The following is an 18,728-nucleotide window of genomic DNA, read 5'->3' as shown; positions in this document are numbered from 1 at the left end:
TCATTAGCACTAGAATTAGGACCTACCACAGTGCTTCACAGTAGGATCAGAAGCCATTTCTCTCCCATCGTAGTGAATATTTTACAATTTTAAATTCCTTTGTTTGGTGTGAGCTCGTTTTGACCTTCTCAAAATGCATGCATATACTGTATATATATATATGTGTGTGTGTGTGTATGTGTGTGTGTATGTATGTATGTGTGTATATGTATGTATTTGCACTATATGTATATAGTATTCCCAAATATTTTGAATGAAAACAAGACTTACAAGAGCAGTTCAATTGCTCTTGCATACCCATGCTATACACATATACTTTAATGCCTAAACATTATATTTAGACTGAGGATAACCCTGTCCTGCCAAACTCAGCAGCAGAAACCAGAGCAATAGTTTAGGAACTGCTGTAGAGCGACCTCACATATTGGATTCATGCTATCACTGGCAATTTCCAGTTTGTTTTGACATTCAGATTACTTTCTTTTGTTTCTTGGTCTTTTGCAATTTGCTTTTCATAGTCATTATTAACAACGTCATAATTCCTCTGGTTCCTAATCAATAAGAGATCAAGACTTGAAAATGATGCCTGATGTTATCCTTGAAACTGGTGGGCATGTGCTCAAAATCATACCATGGAAACTGGCTAGTTTTCTTCTCCTGCTTTAGCTTGACTTGGAGCTTGCACAGGAACAGTTGATGATCTGTTCCACAGTCAGCCTCTGGCAATGTCTTTTCTATTATAACTGAGCTCTTCCACTTCCTTGTACCAGTCATACAGTCAAATAGTTTTCTGTGTATTCCCTCTGGTGATGTCTATTTATATGCGTGTGTTTTTTTGTCTGAATACTTTGTTAGCAACAAAGAAATCTTTGGATTTGCAGAAACTGAGAATCCCTCTTTTTTTGCTTCATTTTCATTTCCTTAGTCAGTATAAAGTCTACTTACTTTATATTTCTTTCTTTAATATTTTGCAACTTTGGCAATCCAGTCTCCAACCACAAGCAGCACATCTTGCTTCCATGTTTTCTCAATTTCTAATTCAACTTAACCATAAAACATATCAGCCTCCTCTTCTTCTGCACTAGTGGTTGGAATATGAACTTGGATATCATATTAAAGAGTTGCGCACAAAGTCTAATTGATATTGTTTTGGTCATTAGTTGCATTGTACTTAAGTATCATCTTTCCTATGTTCTCCTTGACTGTGAAATCAATGCTGTTCCTCCGCATGCTTTTGTGACCTTGAGTAGTTCTGGAAGTGTCCATTTCCAAACTATTTCAGTTTGCTGATACCTAAGAAGCTGAAATATAGTTAAATCATTTCATCTTTCACTGTATCGTGCTGTCCCATGTGCATGCTTCTTTTGTTCCATGTTCCCACTGTACTTCTATCTTAGCAGTTTCAGACTTTTCCTCCTATATGGCAACATCAGCAACATCAGATAACCTGAAGCCACATCAGAAACACAATTAGTTCTCTGAAAGATCCTAGGTTTTTCCTCAGTGGTAGGTTTTGCATCATCCAACTTGAGAGGCCATTATCCAGCATGATCATTATCAGTCACTTTACTTTATCTATCCATGGGGTTGGGTTACAGGAGTGGTTTACCTCCCATGTCATGTGAAATAATGCTTTTATGGTTGTCACTAAAATGATCGTCCATCTCCAGCATTGTCCTGTACCAGTATTACCCAGTACAGGTGTCTGTTTCCTACAGCTGGACAGACAAGAATTACCTTCATGCCTTGTGCAATCCTCTAGAGCAAGGATGTCAAACTCAAGGACCGTGGGCCAGATCAAGCCTGTGGGGTACTTAGACCTGGTCTGCGGGGCCGCCCTGGAAACAGTGAAGGACCAGCCCGCAGTGCCTCTGTCAGCTAAAATGGAGCTTGGGAGGGCCACACACGACTTTCGTGAGCTCCATTTTTGCTGGCAGAGGGTTGCAGGAAGTCATTGCACCTGAAAAGAGAGTTTGGGAGGTCATTTTTGCTGGCAGAGCACTCGGACATCACAGGTGACCCCCCGACAAGAGTGACATTGAGCTGGCCACACCCACCTTGGCCCCTCTGAGTCAAACAACCCTAATGCAGCCCTCAATGAAATTGAGTTTGACACCCCTGCTCTAGAGGGTTTATACCCCTGGCACACACTCCCATCTTTCTTCACTCATTTTTCTCTGAAACAGTCTCTTGTTATAATAAGGCAGGACTTCAAGAACACATTCGTGCACCTTCTTTTTAACTCTACCTCCAAGAAATTATGAACATTTGATACCATATTAAATGATCTGATCAAAATGATGCCTCTGTGAAGCAAAAGCAATAACAAGAAATCATAAAAGCAACAGTCCCTTGTCCTAGTATTATTTTTTCATAACTAGTGCTCAGGCGTCAGCTGCTGCCTCTGAACCTGCAAGCTTACAAACAATTGTTTATGTGCAAAATGTTTTATGTTCAAAATGGTTTGTTCTTATTTACCAGGAAGTATAAGGATACATCTCTGATGACCATTTTCAGCACAAAACATGTTTAAATCAAAATGTTTTGCACAACCTGGAAGGTAGGGTGTCTCTTCAATATATTCTTCTTCACTGCTCTTACATTTAAAAGATTTTGGAAAAAAATGTCCTCCCATTACTGTGGCCATTAAGAATAGCTTTTATTTGATTGCCTTCTACTCTTAGGCTGATAACCAACTGTTACGCTGCTAAGCTGTAATAAAAGGCAGCAATTTGCCAACTGCAGCACTTTACAAACATTAAATGCATCAGTAGACACAATGCAGACTATTACAATGAGCTCTTGAACTACAAATTCTGAAGCTAGCAAACAATACTGATCCTCTTTATTATCTGAGATCACAAAGCAAACTCAGTTGGAAGTCTCCTCAAGTAAGCTAGATCAAGAAAGCTTCTTTAATGTGTATCTCAAAAAAGGTAAGGCTCCTTGCATGAAAATCTGGCTGCCAGTCTGCATTGCTGACAGGTAGCTTAGGTCATCACTAATAAATAGCACCAAGAGCACGTCCTTACCTGACACCATATCATCCTGTGACATAGTCGATCCCATAATATTCTCTACAGACAAGTGCATGTAAGGATTGTATTGCATTTAATCAGTTTATTCGTATTTCTAAAGCCCTTTTATAAAGCAAGAGATAGGCCATGGAAATGTACATTCAGCCCAATTGCGATACTCCCTCGTGCTTGAAAAGGGTGTTCCCATTATGGCATTGTTACTGTTAAGTGTTCGTAATTTTTTTGCTTTTAATTTTGTTTACAGATGGTGGGTCTGTAATTCATTCAGAGTCTGCAATAACTGGAGCCACATACAAAAATAATACAGGTAATCCTTGCCTTACAACCATTGGTTTATTGACAAGTTGAAGTTACAATGGCACTGAAAATAGTGACTCGTTGACATTTGTCACATTCTCTGTGGTCACAAGATCAAAATTCAGATACTTGGCAACCGGTTCATATTTATGATGGTTGCAGGCTCACATGATCATCTTTTGCAACCCTCTGACAAGCAAAGTCAATGGGGAAGCCAAATTCACTTAACAACTGTTTTACTAATTTAACAATTGCAGTGATTCACTTGACAATTGTGCAAGTAAGGTCATAAAATGAGGCAAAATTCAGTTAACAACTGTCTCATTTAACACAGACATTTTGGGCACAATTGTGTTCATAGGTTGAGGGCTACCGGTAAAATAAATAATTTCATCTATGGGTAGCATTGTCAATAGTTATATAGAACCAGTTACCGAAGGAGAAACATTTGATACCATTGAATATAGAAGGGCCTCTTGAATTCTAACCAAAATAAAGTGATACTAGAAACTAGATTGTTCTGTTTACTCTTTTTACCCTCTTTACCCTTTAATGGTAAAGTGTTGCTTTTTTATCAGCTTTTATAACCTTAATTCTATAATACGAGCTCATATTTCTCGGTCTCTCCATAAAACTAACTTCTTGACTTATTTGCAAATTGCAAACAAGTGGGGCTAAATACAGAGTGTACTAGGTTAACATGACAGAAATAACTTTATATGTCAAAAACCGAGAGGATACATTAAAGCAAAAATAAAGGCTACAAGTGTCAATCTAAGCTCTTCCTGCATATTACCCGATTTTATTAAAAATAAGACATGAGTATATCAGTGTAAAGAACATTGTTGCACACTGTCCAGAGTCACGTTTTATGAGTTAGGTGGATATATGTTTCCCAAGAAGAAAAGAAGGAATTATACATGTATACATATGTAAATATAAAAGAAAAGAGTCTATTGTTGGGAAATATACAATCTTTCCAAGGTCCCAAATCTAGAATCTATTCACTATATTAGTGCAATATTGTCCCCAAATAAATGGCTCAATTGACTTTTCCCCTGTTTTGTTCTTGCTATTTGAGAAAAATGACCTCAATAAAACTTAAATGTTTTGCCATGTTTGTCAGCTTTTATTGAGCTTTTAAAATCAACAAACCTTTGGGCTAGTCAGTCATCACTTTGAAAGTACCTAGGCTTGCTGGGTTCACATTTCTCCTGCTCCTGAAGTACCTCCAGGAATGCAGGGAGATTGAAAGCCATCACATTAAAATATCCTATTTCACATGAATGGTAATTCAGCTGATCCAGAAAGCCAATCAGTTCTGGTTAGTTCCTGGATGGAAAACCATCACATAAAATCAAGACAGTTGGCTAGATTAGAAAGTGCAAAAAAATAAGATGAAAGCAATAGCAAAAATTTGACATTATGCCAAGAAAGCTTAATAGATGAATCCACCTGAGTCCTCAGGAAGTGCTTGCCTGGATAAATTAAAGATAATTCGATTCTTTCCGTGAGGAGAGCAGTCTCTTTCTTCCTGCATTTGAACTAAGCAAAGAGGTTGTGCCTATCCATCAATGGTGTCCAGAACAAGGATGCAAAAGAAAAGGCAAAAGATGTTTGTTTAATGTTGATTATATAATAATTCCAATTTAATTTATTGCTTTTCAACATGAATGTGTATCCTATCTAAAATATTTTTTTAAAAGATGCAAATGTTTTGCTCACTTCAATATGGTCCATCTCTAAGCATTTCAAGAGGATGAGTGTACTTTTACTACTACTTCCCTTTTATCTTATCTGTTTTCCCTTCACCTAATCTTTTCAGTGTTTGTATTATTTCCTCCAGTCATAGCAGCTGAAAAGGATCAGAAGAAGAAAAAACAGCATGACTGCAAATGATTCCAATCGTGTATATCTCCTTCCCTTCAAAATTGCTATTCTCAAGTGTTCAAAAGATCCTAGTTATATAGAGCTAGCTTTAATCACATATTACAGATGGGAGGGTTGACACAATATATTACATTCAATTTAAGGGGTTAGTTTATGATACAACAAGTTGGATTTTGTTTTTAAGCATACTGTGAGAATCAGGCCACAATATTACACTATCATATGGCTTATTTGTTTGGAGATAACTTAGCAGGAACTGAGTTTGGAAATCTGAGACTACAATTTTTGTGAGCAGAGCACATTGTCTAAGAACTTGTGCAAATATAGTTACTCCTGAATATGCTCAGCTCTTCCATGGAAATCTTCACGTAGAGATGAACCAAATATATTCTTGGGTGTAGGGAGAGGACAATGGGAGTAAACAAGATGTGCCTAATTATAATCTATATTTTGATAATCAATGTATGGGTTCTCATATAAAGATTCATAATTTTAGCTACTGAGAACCAGAAATATTTTTCTTATTACCTGCATCAATATCCCCAAACTGCTGCTCTCAAAATACATTTGGAAACATGACCATGGATTCTGTTAGTTGAGAACAATATAAATTGTTCTCCAGTGCATCTCAAATGTACACAGATAATGGAAGGGCAATGTAGATCTAAGAGAAGTTTGAGGGTGCTTTTCCTCATGAAAGATATTTAAGGTTTTGAGTGCCAACATTTCTTTTCAGTATCCAAACTGATGAGGTGAGAAAGCTAGAAATGTTACCTGGTTAAGATTCCTTTCCTCTTTAAAAAAGGAGTTGGGTTGTTGTTGGGTTGTTGTTGTTTTTTAAGTACACCTATACTTAGAAATTTAGAAAAGACCATTGGGATTTAAAAAGCAAATGAAAAAATAAGGCTGTATTAGAGAAGAATAATCATGTGAGATTTCTGGTTAAATAATCTTTCAAATCGAATGCAATAATAAAAAATAATAATAGTGGGGAAAGGGGAAAATAGAATAATTAAATGGAGTATGGAATGGAGCAGAGATACAGCCAATTTAGTGAGGGCTGACACACTTACTTACTACACAGTCAGTATAGTCAGCTATACCCATTATGATAAAGACCATTTTTATCAAAGTGATAAAATATGTGAGCTACAGGTGGTGCGGAGGTTAGAATACAATATTGCAGGTAATCCTTACGGGCTTACGATCAAATCAGCCTTCCATCCTTCCAAGCTTGGTAACATGAGGAGCCAGTTTGTTGGGGATAATATGCTGACTATGTAAACCACTCAGAGAGTATGGCGGTAAAGCACTGTGTAGTAGTATAGAAGTCCAAGTGCTAGTGTTATTTCTACTGTACTTTTGCATGGCTCGGGTTACATCCAACATTTGGGAAGTGCAGAGACCAAGGACTGAAGGGCGCACATAGTAACAATGTTTCTGTGTGCCTCACTGGTGTCTCTCCACATATTGAGATAACTTCCAGAAATTCCTTCAGGATTCTGTCCCTACAGGATTCTCCTGAGAGCATCCTGTCTGGCATCTTCATTATTTTTTATAACTGGTGGAAGTTCTTTTTATGCACCTGGGCTCTTACAATACATGTTAAATCATTTTTAATTTCACCGCTATATCATTATGTTTGCAAGTTGAAGCCAAAGCAATTAATTCAAAGTCAAGATACACAAACATCTGCACTTGCCTTTCTAAAAACCTATTTCTAATTCATAGCAGACTTATTTTCTTAAAGAAAACACTCACCTGCATTAACTTTCAGCTTTCTTCCAATTAATACACAACATATTCTTTGGGTTATGGAAATGCGAATGTGATTATCCAGTGGATACGTTAGATAATTATCTAACGTTCTTTATTGGTACACATAGAATAATTAGGGTATTATATGACAAGTTCAGACTAGAAGAAGAGAGGATGAACTATTAGCACAACCTAAATTTGCATTAAATGTGTTACTCATACAAAGAACCTACTGTATAATGTGAAGTCTATGGAGTTATTTATGCCAATACATGTAAACAAATGACCACTTCAAAACCACAATACATATTAATTGCAAGCTGTTTTTAAGGTACAAGTTCAAGTTATTTTTATCTGACATCCTCATCAATCATCAAGCTGGTTTTTCTTTAGCCAGCACAAGAATAAACTTGTATTTTCTGCCAAAAGCAATCTAAGCATAGTTTCCTTGCATCTTTCGAATGCATACCGCCAACATATTTCATGCAAATGTTTCCTTTAAAAAGTGTCAAAAGAAAGAACAATGTGCACCCCAATCTAGCTCTTCCCTCCTCTGTAAAATCCAAAGAAAAAGAACATATTGTATCCTCCAAAAATGGGATATTTGGTGGAGGAAGCACCTGTAGATAAGAAATGAAACAAAATGTAAAAAGGGATAAAAAAGATAACGCTGGTATTTGCTTTCCATGGAACAAATAATAATTTAAGTGGATAATTTATCATTCTTAGGAAAGGCAAACCAATCCTTTAATTATGGATTTCTCAAGTTTTGATGATTCTATAAGTGTATGGGTGTATGTACCTGTCTGTCTTTCTGTATACATAATGCAGTGTTTTTCAACCACTGTGCCGCGGCACACTAGTGTGTCGTGACATAGTGTAAGGTGTGCCGTGGGAAAATTACTTTATATATAGTCAATATAGGCACAGAGTTACATTTTTTTAACATTTTCTAATGGTGATGTGCCTCATGATTTTTTGTGCCTTTGCACAAAAAAGGTTGAAAAACACTGACATAATGTTTTAGTCAGTCTGTTTCCAATTTACATCTATATCTTGATGTCTGTTTTAAGCATCCTGGTCAAATAAAAATCAGGGCATAACCCATAACATTTTTTAAAAAAACTTAGTGACTAAATATGTCTTCTCTATTCTTATTTTATTCCTTCCTTTTCATAAGACAACCAGTATTTATTTATCTGTGCGACAGGAAAATGTTCAGAGATGATTGTACTTAGCGCCCCTCCCCTAATTTACCAATATGTACAAATAAATAGGCTTGGGCCTATTTAATTCAACTATGACTTTAAAAATAGAGCATACAAGCTATTTTTGATTTCTCCTAATACTATATATAGGCAACTATCATTAGAATCAGTGCCATACTTGCCACATTTGGGGTTTATAGTGAGTCAGGAACCATTAATACACAAGAGCAGGATTAGAGTATTTTCAACCTGCTCACTTATGCCTTGGGTAGAATGGAAAAAAATTCTCTATGTATCAACATCTTATTCCACTTTATGATTTCATGCCCCCTTCCAAGTCTTCTACAGATCCAAAAATTTCAAAACCTCTATACTAAAGAAAACTAGAAGGAATTCTTGTTTTTTGGATATTAACCACATATACTAAACCCACATTTTAATGTAATTGTAACAATTATAATCAGCTTTAAACTCGTTTCCAGAAAAGAAAAAGGAAATATATTCGGTAGCAAAAAGATATTTATCCAAAACTGAAATTGTGCTTACCAAAATGAGGCAGGATTTCCAGACTGAGAAGCAATGGCCTATATTTATTTTACAGTTCAAGGGCAATAAATCACAAACTGAAGTCTGGATATGAGACAGCCACATTTTTTATTATTTTATATCCCATCTATATTATTTTCATAAATAACTCAAGATGGCAAACATACCTAACCCCGTTCCTCCTCCTAGTTTTTCCACAATAACAATAGCTATAAGCACATAGACTTACATACCTCCCCATAGTGCTTTACAGCACTCTCTGAGCAGTTTACAGTGTCAGCATATTGCCCCCAACAATCTGGATCCTCATTTTAAGATCAGCCTGGTGCTATCATCTGCCATGACCCTAATACCAACTAGAGTTATTAAACTGCCATAGAAAAGCAACAATGGAGAAGAGAATAGCCTGCTTCTAAATTTTTGAGTCTTGATATACTGTATTGTAATATATACATGCTAAAAGCACCAAAAACTGGTTCAATGGCAGTGGGATTACTGTGCTTGATTGGCCTCTCCATTCTTCCTCCATGCTCTGGGTCCTTGGTTTCCAAATGAGATGCAAAAGTTGCTCTCATCAGAAAAGAGGACTTTGGACCACTGAGCAACAGGACTTTGGACCACTGTGCTTAATTAAGACCAGGGTCAACACAGCCATCTACCAGGAGATTTTGGAGCACTTCATACTTCCTTCTGCAGATGAGATTTATGTGGATGCTGACTTCATTTTCTAGCTGCCCACACTGCCAAAAGCACCAAAATCTGGTTCAATGACTGTTGGATTACTGTGCTTGATTGGCCAGCAAACTCGCCTGACTTGAACCCTATAGAGAATCTATGGGGCATTGCCAAGAGAAAGATGAGAGACATGAGACCGAACAATGCAGAAGAGCTGAAGACTGCTATTGAAGCATCCTGGTCTTCCATAACACCTCAGCAGTGCCACAGGCTGATAGCTTCCATGCCACGCCACATTGAGGCAGTAATTGCTGCAAAAGGGGCCCAAACCAAGTATTGAGTACATATGCATGATTATACTTTTCAGAGGTCCGATATTGTTCTATGTACAATCCTTGTTCTATTGATTGCATGTAATGTTCTAATTTTCTGAGATGGTGGGTTTGGGGTTTTCATGAGCTGTGCTCCATAATCATCACAATTATGAAAAATCACGGCTTGAACTATCTTGCTTTGCATGTAATGAGTCTGATCTCATGTATTAGTTTCACCTTTTAAATTGCATTACTGAAATAAATGAACTTTTGCACAATATTCTAATTTTTCGAGTTTCACATGTGCATTACACTGATTAGGAAGCAGCAGAGAAGAGGGCTGTCGGTCTCATCTTAATGACTTTTCCTTTCTTTTGCACATACTGACATGGTAGGCCCCTTCCAACTCTGTTATTCTATATTCTATATAACAGATTAAGCCATAATGCAACTGATTTGCATACTATCGGAACCTGGATCAAGTTACGATTAAAGCAGACAGCATAAATGCAATTTGCCACCATGCCTTGACATTGGTTAGTTTACCTTATCTATCTTCTATTGGGTTACCTAATTCAGGACAACTGCCTATTTTGTGTTAAAAGCCACTTCCAGAAGAAGAAGAAAAGATTTAGGGAGTAAATAGTCACACCAGGGATGTTACTCCTGTAGCATTGTCTTCTTGACTCCAACTTTGCTTTCACCCCACACTAGAGCAGGTTTGTGTGGTGTGTGAACTGGGAGCACAGAGGGAAGGGAATTCAACCTTTTTGCACCCAGTGCTTCTGGTCCCAGAGGATTTCCTTTGATTTCATAAAAGCAATCAGAAAAGTGTCAGCAAATCAGCACAGAGGCAACTGAAGAGAGGATATGTCATTGTATCCTGCACATACTCAATATTGAATTTCTTAAATGAGGTTAATATTAAGCCATACTTAGCCTCTCATGTGAATATGTTGCAGATATCAACCTTATACTTTTTTATCCTTGGCTATATGCGATATCCATATGGCTAATCATAATATATTCCCCACTGTGCATGAAATAAATCTGGGTTTGTGAATGGTGTAAAACTAGAAATGTGAATTAGTGTACAGTGTAAGTTCCTTTTCTTTTTATTAATCTTGATTTTAGATCAGGAAACCTATGTGGATCTGGATCAAGAGAAACGCTTTGTTTTGCAACCCAGAAGCATAATTTCCTCCAGAAACATTTCAGCTATGAAGCACTGCAATCTTGATCCTTATCCGAGCTCAAATCTAGTAGCGAGATCATTCTGACACAGCACAGCAACAACGTGCCAGTCTGCAACGGAGTTTATTATCTCTATATTAATAAAGCCTGCAATGACACAGATGGCTTTGGGCCAGTCGCTCTCTCTTCCAGCCCAACTCACCTCACAGGACTGTTGTTGTGGGGAAAATAGGAGGAAGGAGGGTTATAAGGTACGTTCACCACCTTGAGTGTTCATAAAAATAATAAAGACAGAACTTAAGAAAAAAACTTTTAAAAACGGCACAGCAGGAGACACCGATAAAAAACCGAATGAATAAATAAACCAACATATTAATTAATTAAACCCCACACTTTTTCTCCCTGGGGTGCTATGTTGAGAAGAAGGAAATGACACCTGCCCTCTGCAAAGTTTCCTCTCCTTGCCCTGACATGTTGACTCCGCTGTAATCAAATCTAGCCTTAGAAGTCAGAGAATGAAACAGTCCCAAGCTACCATTGAGCCACATTATAAAGGCCTACCTTTCTTCCACTTACTAGTCAATACAAGCTTCATGGAATGTGTGGATTTGTTGACAGAACGTGTCGCTCAAGATTCCACTCAAAGGTAGTACATGCCGATCACACTTAAGCTTCAAAGCCAGACTGTGTCTTACATTTAATAGGTTAATAATACAGATACCTAGGATGTTTATTAACTCATATTCATGAACAGCCAAGGGCATTTTAATTATTAAAGTGCCCCAGAACACTCACCAAGCAAATACTTCTGCTCAAGAGGTCTCCTCTATTGAATCTGCTCATCAACATTATACACTAGTTCCTATGTAGGTCAAAGCCTGCAGAAGTTAAGGCTCCTTCACAAAAAACTAGTAGCATTCACCAAAAAGCTAATACAGATGCTCCTCGACTTACAACAGTTCATTTAGTGACCATTCAAAGTTGTTACAACGGCACTGAAAAAAGTGACTCATGGCTGATTTTCACACTTACGACCATCGTAGCATCCCGATAGTCATGTGATGAAAATTCAGAGGCTTGGCGGCATCTGACTCATATTTGTAATGGTTGCAATGGAGTCACGTGATCACCTTTGTGACTTTCTGACAAGCAAAGTCAATGGGGAAGCCAGATTCATTTAACAACTATGTTACTAAACAATTGCAGCGATTCGCTTAACAATTGTGACAAGAAAGGTCATAATACGGGACAAAATTCACTTAACAAATGTCTCATTCAGCAACAGAAATTTTGGTCTCAGTTGTGGTTGTAAGTCAAGGACTACCTATAACAGAGTTTTCCATCAGCCACAGGAAATACATCTTTTCACACTTCTTCTTGCATAGACTGTCAAAGACTTAACATCCAGAATTCTAGTCATACATGTAAGGCCAGGCTAGAAGTGAAAAGAAAAAAAATCTTATAACATATCAGCTGTGTTCACTATGCAAATTTGTACTCAGTGTCCATTGCAAAACACACTTAATTTTTTTAAACTCTTATGGAACACTTTTGACTTTATCCTTTTAATTCCAGCTTGGTTATTAGTTCAATAAAATCCCAACTTTCTAAGGCCTGTCTAACTGGAGATTTCTAGAAGAGGATAGTGACCAGCTGTCCCACACACAGACTCCAGTTCTTATATCCGTAAGGATTACCAGAAGTTGTATTGCCTGTAAAATAAGACCTCTAATGCCACTGCAAGGCACTTTGACATGTTAATTCTATGCAGTATTTCTTTCCACTTGCTCTGGAATTGTAGTATTAAAAGCTGTTCTGCCAGGGCAATCTTAAGCTGAATTTCAATGGGTTACACACAGGCAGAGGATCTTATGACTTATAGCCTCGGGGCCACTTCCTAAGACTCAGCTAAAAGAAGCCTTTTAGTCTGGAATGTGTAAATTGCAAACACTGGGTAATAAAGCAGAAGAGAACCAATTTTTAATACAAAGGTATTTATCAAAATACTGTAGGTTTTTTATTGACAGAAATGGGGAATGTTTTTACTTTAAAATGCATGAAAAGGATTGAGATGCATTTTTTAACAATTCTCATTGAATTTGACCAAGTTTTTTTTTCTTCCAAAGAAGACACCGCAAAGGTGCTTTTTCTATGTTTTTTTCTTGAAGACATTTCACTTTTCATTCAAGAAGCTTCTTCAGTTCTGACAGAATGGTGGCCGCTTCCAAAGGCGGCACATCCAACGAAGAATATTTCATTGAAACCATTGCAGGTGGGATACAAACTACCTGCACTATCCGGGAGGTTTCAAAGGAAATATTCTGTCTTTTGGTCTACAATCATCTGTCTCAGATTTGTAGTTTTCCAGGGTTCTCATGCTTTATTTACAAGGATTGTAAAGAAATTTTAAAGCACTCTAAAAATGAACTAGAAAGGCAAAAAGCTACTTGTGCAAGAGGATGAAAACTTTCAGGAAGTTAGAAAGAAACCTTTGGCTACAGTTTAATTAAAACTTGATGAGAAAATGGCAATGAATATACTTTGGGTTTCAGGTTTTCCTTAAAACAAAAGAAAAGCCAAGGTGGATATAAATCCATTGCAAGGAGAAGGTGGTGAAATGATGTTGGGTGATGATAAAAGGGCAGAATTTCTTATTTCCTATTGTGCATCTGTCTTCTCCCAAAAGAGAAATGGAATCCTAGTTGGACATTGTTCTACCAGTTAGGAGTGAGAGCACTGCAGCTCAGGATAGAGCTGGAGAAGGTAAGGAAGGAAAGCATGCTCATTTTGGTTAATTCAAGGCTCCAGGGATAGATAAATGATATCCTTAAAGTATTGAAAGAACTAATGAAGGAGGTTGTAGAACTTCTTTCTAGATACACTGAGAACTTCCAGAGGATTGATGAGGTCCCAGAAGACTGACTGTTATCTCCATCTTCAAAATGGGTAAGGAAGAGACCCATTCCTTACCCACAGCTACAGACCTGTCAGCTTGACTCTGTGTCAAGCAAGACAGTCAAACAGATTAGGTAAGGGTTCCTCTCACACATGTAGTAGTCGTTCCCGATTCTAGAGGGCAGTGCTCATCTCCGTTTCAAAGTTGAAGAGCCAGCACTGTCCGAAGATGTCTCTGTGGTCATTTGGCCAGCATGACTAAATGCCAAAGGTGTATGGAAAGCTGTTACCTTCCCACCAAAGGTGGTTCCTATTTTTTTACTTGCATTTTTACATGCTTTCAAACTGCTAGGTTGGCAGAAGCTGGGACAAGTATTGGGAGCTCACTCTGTTACGTGGCGCTAGGGATTCAAATTGCCAAACTGCCGACCTTTCTGATCTACAAGCTACACAGCGTGGCTCAAACAGATTATGAAGCCACATATGTATGAGTACTTAGATAGACTTGTTATAAGTACAGCAATAGGAACCAGCAGTGGTTTTATTGGAAAGAAATCATGCCAGATCCATCTTTTCTCTTTCTTGGGAGTTATCAGCTTAGCAGAACAGGAGAAGGCCACAGATACAGAATACCTGAAGCTCAGCAAAGCTTTCCGTAGAGTGTCCTAGGATAGTCTCCTTTATCAAACTATAAAATATGGGATAGATTATATTGCTAGATGAACCAAAATTGACTTGAATAATCACATCCAAATAGTGCTCACGGAGGGCTTCAGATTGGAGGGAAGTATTAAGCAGAGTGCCATAGGGCTTCACCTCCCTTGAATAAGGGAGCTGAGGGATGCTGATAAAGTCTGCAGACTGCCCAGATGTGATGGAGGTGGGGGTGGCTATTAATTTAGAAAGAGAGAGAGACAAAAGATTTAAAGAGTGCCTGATAGGTTTGAGCAATGGGTTGAAATGAAGAGAGTAGAACTCAACAAAGAGAAATGTAGAATTCTCCTCCTGGATGGGAAGCCTGAAAACCACAAACATAGGATGAGAGAGATTTGGTTTGGCAATTATTCTTGTGGAAAGGATCTGAACACCCTGGTCAACCACAAGTTCAATCTGAGCTAGCAATGTGATACATCTGCTAATAAAGCAATCAATGCTGGGTGAATGAGCAAAACCACAGAGTCCAGGTTATGGGAAGCAGTTGCTCCACTCCACTCTGCCATGACCAAATTCCACTTGGAATACTGGTTTTTATGCAAAAAGTGACAATGACAACTTTTAGCAACTTAAGAAAAATGCCACCAAAATGGTCAGATGGTCTAGAAACCAAACTCTATAAGAAACAGTTGATAGAATCATAAAATTGTGAAAAGGGGGGGCGGGGACACTACAAAGATCCTCTCATCCATCCAACCTTCTCCAATGTGCAGGGGAAACAATTAAACCATCCTCAAGAGATACCCCTTTAATTCTCCTCTTAAAAACCTCCATAGATGTGATACATGTGAACTCACCATTGGTTAAATGTTTCACTGGTATATAGATCTTATTGTCAGAAAAGTTTTCCTTGCTTTTAAATAAAACCTAGGTGTTTGCAGCTGTATCCATGAGTTCCTGGTTCTTAGTAAAAGATCTGAGCTTGTGCAATCTCCATAAAAAGAGTGAGAAGCATGGAAAGTCTTCAAATATCTGAATTCTTACCACTTAGAAAAGGAATGGATTTACTCTCTTTTGCTCCAGAACTAATGTGTTAAAACTACTAAGAAATAGATTCCTGACTGTACTGTCAGCCGGTGGAAGGGGCTGTCACTTGAAGTGGTTCTCCTTCAATGGAGGGCTTCAAACAGAAGCTGGATGAGCTTCTTCCAGAAACAGTCTGCACTGAGGGAGGATAGGGGGTGGACTAAATTATTTCTATAGTCTCTTCCAATTGTGTGATTCCATGGCTTTCTTTTTAGCTAGCTAGGAAGCAGCTTCTGGACAAATATTTAACTTTAATTTTGACCTCAGGTTTATGGGTGGAGGGGAGGGAGAAGAGAAGAAGGTCTCTTTTCTTTTATGGCAAACACAACAATTTCTAAAATATGCCCTATCTCATAACACAAAACAGTATCTTATTTGGGGGCCATACAGTGGCAAACATCTTCATAAAAGGAGCCAAATCAAACCGGCAAGGGGGGGGGGGTGTTAACCTCTACAAAAATCAACAAAAAATAAATCAGCCCCTTGAAGTCTTTTCTACGAATTTGCCACTGTAGCAGAGCCAGTGAAGTCATTCACCCACCGAAGCTAGCAAATTCTCATGAATATGGAGAAAGTTTCGGGTTAACCCTTCAACACCCCAAGCTCTGCATTCGGGCTACTTCATTCGGGTGAGAGTAGCAGAAGTCGAACCACACGGCCGTTGCCTATTCAAGAAGTAGTTACATTCATTTCCAGGGAAATGAGTTTCCAGCGAGGCTACTTGGGTTGCTGCCCCCAGAGTAGCGTCTACTCTACTACCCCTAAGAGAACCTTCCAATGCAACTTCGGGAAAGGGAGAAAGGAAGCCTTAGGAGAGAACCTGCAAACTTTCTGGGCTCCCCTTTTTGCTTCACGGGCTTCTGTCTGGATCTCACCGAAGTAACGACGCCCTTTGTGGACTGACAGCCCCTTGGAAACCGGCTAAGCCTTCCAACTCAGCCGCGCGGTGATCGCCAGGCTGCTAATAAACCCTCAAAGACGCTGGTGGAGAAGGCGCGCGCCCCTCGCTTCCCCGCAGGCTGCTGATGGAGAGAAGAGCGCGTTCCCCCACCCCCCGGCCCGCTCCCGTCCGCCTTTTCTGCACCTTTCGCCTCGTCTTACCTCGCTGTGGGGACGCCGGTGCAGCCAGCCAGACAAAGAAGCCGAGCAGTAGCCGCCGGGGGAAACACCTGCAAATGAAAGTAAGGGGAGAGGGAGGGAGGGAGGGAGGGAGGGGGAAGGAAGGAAGGAAGGAAGGAAGGAAGGAAGGAAGGAAGGAAGGAAGGAAGGAAGGAAGGAAGGAAGGAAGGAAGAAAATAGGGAGAGAGAAAGAGAGAGAGGAAGGAAGGAAGGAGAAAGAAAGAGAAAGAAAGAAAGAAAGAAAGAAAGAAAGAAAGAAAGAAAGAAAGAAAGAAAGAAAGAAAGAAAGAGGAAGGAAGGAAGGAAGGAAGGAAGGAAGGAAGGAAGGAAGGAAGGAAGGAAGGAAGGAAGGAAGGAAGGAAGGAAGGAAGGAAGGAAGGAAGGAAGGATGGATGGATTAGAGCTATTCCGAGCTGGCCCCAAGCGGAGCTCGCTGGCCCCGGTGCCCCGTGCTCGGCTGGGCTCCGCTCACCTGACGCGCATGGTGGCTGCGCTGCGCCGAAGCCAAAGAGGCAGCCGCTGCCGTCTCTTGCCCGCCAGAAGCAAGTTCGGAATAGAACTCGCCTCCTGAAGCGTTCTCGCTTTGTCGGATGCTCGCCAGGTCCTAGCGCCCCCTGGTATCAGGACAAAGTAAACGCGGAGCCCCTTATTAGTCTACTCTTAAAATAAGACTATTCATGATTGGTTAAAATTAAAGAATTCTCTCCCCCCCCCCCCCCACACACCAATTAAATGAAAATGCACTTATCCTAAATTAGTTTGTAGGAACATTCCACTTTATTCAATATTCTCACTTTTATTTTCAGCTCCTTTGCTTTTTTTTTCTTCCTGTCCATCCCCAGCAATCTTTTTTTTTCAATTAACTATTCTTCCCTCCCCCCTTTATTGAAACAATCCTGACCAGAACCTCCTTCCCTCTTTTTTTCTACTTGAAAACCTTCCTCCTTAAATATTTCTTTCAATTTGGAACATGGCTTCTGTTTCCCTCCTTCTTGCCAAATTCATAATGCCAGTATTACTAAATACTATTTTTTCCCTAGCCTAATTGAGTCATTGCTATTGACATTGAAATAGCACAGTACTGTGCTGTTTTCCAGCCCTTTTTGGAAATTGAACATCCATTAACTTTCCATGACATCTTAGCAACTTTAGCCAATTATATGGTCTTATTTTAGGAATAGACAAATGAGATGTACAGTTCAAAGACATCCAGCACTTTGCTTGAGGTCAAAATCCCACCTTGAAAGTTGTTGAACCTGGATATCCTGATTGGTAAGGAAGTGTCCTGCAACAAGAATCTATAGCACCTTATATATGTCTGATCCCTCTACAGCAGGGGTTCCCAACTCTGGTCTGCGGCCCAGTGTCAGGCCACAGCATGTTTGGAACTAGGCCATGGAAGTGGTGAGTTGTAAAAGCAGTGCATGCGCTTATGCACACAAAACCATCTCCTCTTTCCCGGCCCCCTCAACACCTCTGCCAGTCCACCAAGCTGGAAAGGTTGGAGGCAGGTGCTGTACATGTAGTTTTCATTCAAAGTTGACTCAGCCTTCCATCTTTCCAAGGTGGGTAAAATGAGGACCCAGATTGTTGGGGGCAAGATGTTGACTCTGTAAACCGCTTAGAGAAGGCTGTAAAGCATTGTAAAGCAGTGTGTAGTCTAAGTGCTATTGCTATTCAGCAATCATTCAAAGTTAGGACGGCTCTTATGGACTTACAACTGTTCTTTGCAGTTGCAGCCATCACAGTGTCCCTGCAGTCACATGATCACAATTTGGCAGCTTGGCAACACCTCACCATTATGACATTGCAGAGTCTCACAATCACATGATCATCATTAGCGACCTTCACTGCCATCTTCTGATGAGCAAAGTCAGTGGCGAGGCTGGCATGAGGTTGCAAATGGCAATCACAAGGGATCACATTTAATGAACACTAATATCTGCCTAATATCTTAAGTCAGCATTGTCATGTGATGTTGTGCTTTACAATTGTGTTGCTTAGTGATGGAACTGCAGATCCCAATTAATGTCTTCAAGTGAGGGCTGTGTATC

General features: G+C 39.3%; 1 protein-coding gene across 1 annotated transcript in view; it reads right to left on the bottom strand.

Moving 5' to 3' along the window:
• Positions 1–17,288, bottom strand: part of COL18A1 (collagen type XVIII alpha 1 chain) — a 195,023-nt gene extending 177,735 nt beyond the window's left edge. Inside the window, exons 1-2 of the mRNA XM_087714621.1 lie at positions 17,147–17,288; positions 16,657–16,724 (exon numbers count right to left, since the gene is read on the bottom strand). Coding sequence (XP_087570747.1) covers positions 16,657–16,724; positions 17,147–17,157 — 79 coding nt within the window. The 5' untranslated portion in view covers positions 17,158–17,288. The remainder of the gene's footprint in view (positions 1–16,656; positions 16,725–17,146) is intronic.
• Between the last annotated feature and the right edge of the window lie 1,440 nt (positions 17,289–18,728).

This window comes from Thamnophis sirtalis, unplaced genomic scaffold, assembly GCF_051295495.1.
Source record: "Thamnophis sirtalis isolate CommonGarterSnake01/CBP01778 unplaced genomic scaffold, rThaSir2_p1.2 scaffold_1, whole genome shotgun sequence".
Lineage (NCBI taxonomy): Eukaryota > Metazoa > Chordata > Lepidosauria > Squamata > Natricidae > Thamnophis > Thamnophis sirtalis.
Note: the sequence above shows the minus strand (reverse complement) of the source record. Positions and strands in the feature narration are given on the sequence as shown.